Below are 6,852 nucleotides of genomic sequence, written 5' to 3'. Positions count from 1 at the left end.
TCTACAGCATCACGTGTTGTAAACAAATGCTTTCTGCATTAAAATGATGATATGCAACACTAAGCATTTGTTATATATTTTCAATCGTTAAAAAAAATAATACGATAATATTAAACGTAATTTTCCCAGATTTTCCATTCTTTTCTGCCGTCTCGAATATCCATGCAGTTGTTATTAACCCTGAAATCTACGGACGGTTTAGATTAGATTGTTGTCTCATCTATCCTCGCCTACTTAGAAAAGATACACCAAACGCTATGTAACTCTATGTGGTGCGATTATGTAATGTTTTCGCATTTGTGCTCCGGAGTTACCTTCTACCACAACATTAAATGGTGGGTCAGCGTTTAATTTCTTGTTCAACAGCGCGCTCTTTTGGTTAGCAGCAGACATGCACTTGTTTGCTTGTTAGAAAGGGAAACGGTTGACCGCATTTCCCTCAGCACCAAGAAAACGGTTAGCTAATAAAAAACACCAATAAAACAGAATTAATAGCAACTGTGATAATTCCTAGATTAAGTAACCCGTCTTTCTGTCGACGCTTTACACTCCAGTCCGATTGGGGGCGATAACGCGCCAAACTCTAGTTCGCCAACCGCAAAGGCAAACTAGAAGACTACACTTCCCAAAATTCTTCGCGACAACAGGAAGCACTTTTCGCGTCGCCGATCTGTTCACAATAGTACCGAGCATAGTCCGGTCGGCGCAACGTTTTGACGTGCGAACAGATTGCATACGTCTCAGGTGTTTGTAGAAACGTCTGTCTTGTCTGCTGCGCGGCAAAAGCACGGGGCAAAACAAAAGCATGTGGATGTAATTTCAACAAAGGTATGTAGTGTGAATGAACCCGAGCGGGGCTTTATTGTCTACAAAGTAAGGAGAGAACAATCTGTTCGCTGCAAAGCGCCCTTTAAGCTGGAAAACGCCAGAAAGGGATAACGTAGTCTTAGCTAACTAGCTGCAGCATCATCACGCAGATGTCCGCCCATACGCACATGGGTTGCACTTGCGTTGTTTTCCATGCTCAAATTTCACGCACTGGCTACATTTTGGTAATCTCTAGTTTATCATTATTTTTGTTTGTAAAGCTGGGTTAAATTTCTGTATTCGGTGTGCATAAAGTAAACATTAATGCTGCAACGAGATACCGTTTTAAACCAGTCTAATGTAATTTTCAGTCAGAGCCAAAAGCTGTATTTTGCATTTAAACTTTTACATGTCAAATTCAATGGTACATTTCATAATTGGGACATCAGATACGGTCTCACGCGTGTCTCTGGGAATTCCCCTAAGTTATCGTCACTACTTTGGATAATTAAAAACAATAAATAAATAAATAAATAAATCATAAATTGTTATTATGCAGCACCTTTAAAGCACTGTCGCATAATACCAGAACTAAACCATTTTCCCTTACATATATAGTGTAGTGAGCAAAGATTAGTGTAAACTACTGCTCACACTTTTGAGACACACACAAAATTAGATAAGACATATGTTTTTTGTTATCTACAGAACACAATAAGGGAGTAAACCTGGCTGAAATATGTTGATTAAAGCTGGATCTGGATCTCTTTTTCAATAACCCCTTTTATAATATGCAAAACAATTAACTGCATTAAAAAGTAAATAAAAGTAAAAAAAGTAAATCTTTATATTCTACGTACATGTGTGTTGTGTACATTTATTATATATATATCTAATACATCTAATGTGTGTATTTATACACTCTATGTAAACAAACAAAAAAAAACCCCACAACAACTATAAGTATGCACATGATGAATTCCCATGAGTTCGCCAGGTGCCATATATCCTATATTGTTGTGATTTCATGAAATATTTACAAAGGGATGTATTCTATTATTGTTGTTAATATTGCACAGTATGCACGCAATCAGCCTTTAACCTGCGTTTGAAAGCTTGAATTATACATGTATAAAATAGTTTTGCTATGTTTTATTATTGTAGTTCACTCTTTATTCATGTTTTTAAGATTGGAATTGAACTCAACCACTAACCATGGGGATTCGGGCAGCTCAGAAGAAGCATTTCCCTCTTCGGGGCATCGATGGAGTGGTGCAGCTTTTCGAGTCTGAGCTTAGCAACCCAGAACCGGACCTGGCTCTACTGTCCCTCGTGCTAGGTTTTGTAGAGCACTTCCTGGCTGTCAACAGAGTTGTCCCTGTCAATGTCCCGGGCGTTCGCTTTGAACCTCTTAAACCTGACTGCCTCGACTCCTGCTTCCCCACAGTAGAGCTGAATCTCATATCTGCCCTCTATGAACGCTTCACCGCCCAGATTCTTGGTGCCGTGGACCTGTCACAATACCGTAAACCGGCCGGCGGTTCCAGCCGTGAGCTGGTGAAAAAGGTCTCGGATGTGATCTGGAACAGTCTTAGCCGCTCGTATTTCAAGGACAGGGCACATATCCAGTCCCTTTTCAGTCTGATCACAGGTAAAACTTTAAGTCCTACGTTCTCCGTTATGCTGTATATTTAATGAAATGATAGCAATGTTCTCATACAGATTCAAATTGCATTTTTGTCTCCCTTTCATTAAGGCACAAAGCTGGACAGCTCAGGAGTAGCTTTTGCAGTGGTAGCTGCATGTCAGGTGTTGGGCCTGAAGGATGTTCATCTGGCTCTCTCAGAGGACCACGCCTGGGTGATCTTTGGCAAGGGCGGGGAAGAGACTGCAGAGGTCACATGGCATGGGAAGGGCAACGAAGACAGAAGGGGTCAGACTGTCAGTGCAGGAATCACTGAAAGGGTGTGTAATGTTCTATTATTAATGTTTACCATGATATTAATAACTCATAAACACCATGTATACACTACCATAGAGTAGTCTGGGATTAGGCTGTTTTTTTTTTCAGCAAGGATGCAATAAATAGTTAAAAAAAATTACAGTAAATAAATTTATTATAAGTTATAATTTACTATGTAATTTATTTAATATAAAATTGTAGTAATATTATACACATTGCTGTTGTATTATATTTAGCATCAAATAAATGTAACCTTTGTTGAGAAAATGTTTCTTTTTTTTTTTTTCCTTCTCTTTTCTTAGAGCTGGTTGTATCTTAAAGGCTCCTACATGAAATGCAACAGGAATATGGAGGTAGCGTTCATGGTTTGCGCCATCAATCCATCTCTAGATCTGCACACCGACAGTACAGAGTTACTCCAGCTCCAGCAAGTATGTCTACAAATTTGATCTGTTTTTATAGCATTGATTTTTATCGCATCATCCTATGTTTCTTGCCCTATATTGGCTGTTTCATCTGTGTTATGTGCTGTTAACTGTCATTACGTTGGCATATACATTGTGTACACACAAATATTTAAATATCTGTTATACTCATTTATATTCAGATTTTTAATGGATTAAATTTTTTTCTTGCAGAGGTTGTTATGGCTGCTATATGATCGAGGAGATTTGGAAAGGTGTGAAATGTTTCTAGTAAATCAGACAAATTCAGAGCCAGAATGGGACTCATTGGAGCTGATTGTTGTATAGAACTCCTCTGAATGTTTGTTCTCTTGTTTTTGGTTAAAGGTATCCTATGTCAATGGGCACTTTGGCCGACCTTGAAGATCAGGAACCAATGACTGGCAAGGAAAACCCTCTCTCCATTCACCTAAAGGTGTATGATTTTAGCTATATCAGAGATATTTACAAGGTTATAATTATACATGTCTATACTAATCTTTATTTTTATTTTTTTTTTTTAATTCCAGGCTGTTGACTCGGCTAAAAGATACTACAACAATGAGCACATATACCCTTTCATGTATCTAGCAGGGTATCATTATAGGCACAGAAATGTCAGAGACGCTTTGGGTGCCTGGGCAGAAGCTGCATCAGTAATGCAAGAGTAAGTCAAACTTTGTAGAAATCAAAATATTAAATGATACAGAATTTTAAGTTGCCTCTGATAAAATAGTGATCACACACAGGTCACACAAGTAAATACATTTTTAATTTACTTGAACAGCAGGGGGCAGTATTTACTACTGCTGCATACAATTTATTACCAAATTATTCTGTTAAAAACCTCTTAAATCTAAAAAGAAAGAGATTTATGTAAAAAGGCTAAATCAGTCTCTAAACTTAAACTGTATCTACTGCTGCACATCATGATTAGATGGCAATATAATTTCTTAAGCCTCTTGAATGTTCATACGGAATGGAAAATGTGGCCTTTGCCAGCATTGTCTGTTTTGCCTCACGCTGTTTGTCTTTAGAAAGCTCATTCGTGTCTTAGCCTTGGCGTCGGTCCCTGTCGACAGAGACAATCTGTACTTTCCTCCCTCTAAACACAGTGCAGTGGACAGAACGCTAAAAATACTATATTCTGATGTCCTGAAGGATGTCTGCACAAAGCACGCCTAGAACCACTGCTCACTCCCATCCACTTCCGTTTCCTGCTCTTCCTGTTTCCTCTTCCTTCATGACAACATTAGCTATCTCCTGTCCTCTGTCCCAGTGACGCGTTTTCTTTTTGTTTGTGCTGCTTTGAACCATGACAGACTTGCTTCATAAATTGTGTAATCATAAGCATTACTATATACTGTATATATGCTTTCAATTTGACTATACCCATATGTAATATATTTCATATATTAAAATAGTAATTATGTACAGTGTGTATATATATATATATATGTATATATGTGTGTGTGCATGTGTGTGTGTGTGTGTGTGTATGTATATAATGTATATATATATCTGTATATATATATATATATATATATATATATATATATATATATATATATATATGTATATATATATATATATATATATATATATATATATATATATGTGTGTGTATATATATATATATATATGTGTATGTATATGTAAAATAGTTTTTTGTAGAATTTAATATTGCTTTAGGCAAGTCAAGAATAAAATGTAATGTTTAATTCCATAACATTTTCTTGTTTATAGTTACAACTACTGCAGGGAGGATGAGGAGATATATAAGGAGTTTTTTGACATCGCTAATGATGTCATTCCCACCCTCCTTAAAGAGACAGCAGCCGCTGCTGAAAGCGGTGGCGAAGGGGCTGATGAAACAGAAAAGGAGGTCTTGTTTAATTTTACATAGACATTTTAAAATGTTCTAAGTAATAAAAAAAAAAAACAAAGGTTTGAACAGGTTTTTCTCTTGTTCTACTTCTACCTAAAAGGACCAGCCCAGAGAGGTAGCTGCTTTATCTGCCCTTCAGGACCCAGAGTGCTTTGCTCACTTACTTCGGTTCTATGATGGTATTTGCAAATGGGAAGAAGGAAGTCCAACACCGGTGCTTCATGTAGGCTGGGCCACATACCTGGTTCAGTCCCTTAGTCGCTTTGATGCACAGGTAAAACCTCCTCTGTTTACTCACTTTTAGGTTTCATTAAAATGACATTTATCATCGTACTTTACGTTCTTGCTTTTTCAGATAAGACAAAAGGTTTCAATCATCACCAAGGATGCAGAACCAGTGGATGACGATGACCAATCCAGTGAAGACCAGCGCGAAGGGCGCAGACGGGGCCCGAGACGAGAATCCAAGTTAGATGAACAAGCAGGGCCATCGTCTCCCTCGAGTGCAGCGTTGCCCCCTCAAAATCCAGTGCCCAAAAAGGTGGGAGGGGAAGGAGGACGCAGACGGTCTTCTGCTAGCACTCGAGGCAAAGAGTCCGATGGCAAAAATGAGCCTTCATCCCCAAGTCCCACACCTTCTCCTACCCAGCCACCTGTAGTACAGGGAGGGCCGGTAGTGATTTTTCACAGTGAAAAGATGAAGGGTATGAAGGAGCTCCTCTCTGCGGCCAAGATCAACTCTAGTGCCATTAAACTGCAGCTCACGGCCCAGTCCCAAGTGCAGATGAAGAGACAGAAGCCCACACCTTCTGGAGATTACACCTTGTCCTTCATGAAACGCCCTCGCAAAACTCTTTAAAATGACCTCTTCTTTCAAACTTTTACATTTTCACCTGGAGTGAAGTTCATTTGTTTTACCTGCAAATTGACTGTTATCAAGTGTTTTGATAAGCTAAGGTTGGTTTTAAATATGACCCGTTGCAAGTTGGAAGAAATCTTTCATACACCAGCAAATTTCCTTTATTTTATAGTATAAATTAATTTTATTGATTAGCCTTAATTTTGTTCTACTAGAGAAAATCCAAATTACAACAAGCCAAAGTGATTGTCTTTTGTTTTATCAGGATTTTAGAAAAGATGCAATTCTTCTTTCATCATACATTTTGACTGCAGTACAATGAAACATTTACTTCACAAGTTCAGTGTGTTGTAAAAATGTTGTGATCTTTCAGCCTATGTATGTAGGTCTTGCACTTGTTTAGTTATTTTCCACATAACTGCTGGATTTCATATGTGGTCTCAAAGTTGTCATAGCAAGTATTCTTCTGTAAAGTGCTGCACTTCAGTTAAAAAGCTATTTTCTTGATGTTAAAGTGTATTTTCCACTAAATAAACAACTTGAACAAAGCAACTGAGTGTTTTACTGCATTTTTTTGACTGGGTTTACTGTAAAATGTTGCAATGTTGAACGTCCATTAATGCTATGCACATGCGCAAACGCAGCCAAGAATGTCGCGCAAGGACCGCTCGTGTCTGCGAATCGGTTCATTTCAAAGAAAAGCAGGTGATTCTTTTAGAGGTATTTTTCGTCACCGAGGTTTCTGACATTCCGCCATGCTCTTTTGGCGTGTTTTTTTTGTTTATTTCGTTTCGTTAGATCTGTGCTTATTGCAATTTGACGTCCCCAGCTTCACCTTAAACATAAAGGTTGAACCTCAGACCGTTTTCCATTAAATTATTCTTAAAGTGAA

The 6,852-nt window shown here is 38.0% G+C and overlaps 1 protein-coding gene across 1 annotated transcript; it reads left to right on the top strand.

Moving 5' to 3' along the window:
• Positions 1-660: 660 nt before the first annotated feature.
• Positions 661-6,509, top strand: men1 (multiple endocrine neoplasia I). Its single transcript, XM_043245798.1, has 10 exons — positions 661-828; positions 1,997-2,458; positions 2,564-2,772; positions 3,073-3,201; positions 3,409-3,449; positions 3,562-3,649; positions 3,744-3,880; positions 4,960-5,098; positions 5,202-5,375; positions 5,457-6,509. Exons 2-10 carry the CDS (start codon positions 2,023-2,025, stop codon positions 5,958-5,960), a joined length of 1,857 nt encoding a protein of 618 aa, XP_043101733.1. The 5' UTR covers positions 661-828; positions 1,997-2,022; the 3' UTR covers positions 5,961-6,509.
• Positions 6,510-6,852: the final 343 nt, after the last annotated feature.

The sequence above is a fragment of the Puntigrus tetrazona genome, chromosome 7 (genome assembly GCF_018831695.1).
Source record: "Puntigrus tetrazona isolate hp1 chromosome 7, ASM1883169v1, whole genome shotgun sequence".
Classification (NCBI taxonomy): domain Eukaryota; kingdom Metazoa; phylum Chordata; class Actinopteri; order Cypriniformes; family Cyprinidae; genus Puntigrus; species Puntigrus tetrazona.
Note: the sequence above shows the minus strand (reverse complement) of the source record. Positions and strands in the feature narration are given on the sequence as shown.

Coding starts and splice junctions, on each gene's coding strand:
- men1 (XM_043245798.1), top strand. CDS start 2,023: ATGGGGATTCGGGCAGCTCAGAAGAAGCATTTCCCTCTTCGGGGCATC. Junction 2,773..3,072: donor GTGCAGGAATCACTGAAAGG/GTGTGTAATGTT, acceptor CTCTTTTCTTAG/AGCTGGTTGTATCTTAAAGG. Junction 3,881..4,959: donor GCTGCATCAGTAATGCAAGA/GTAAGTCAAACT, acceptor TCTTGTTTATAG/TTACAACTACTGCAGGGAGG.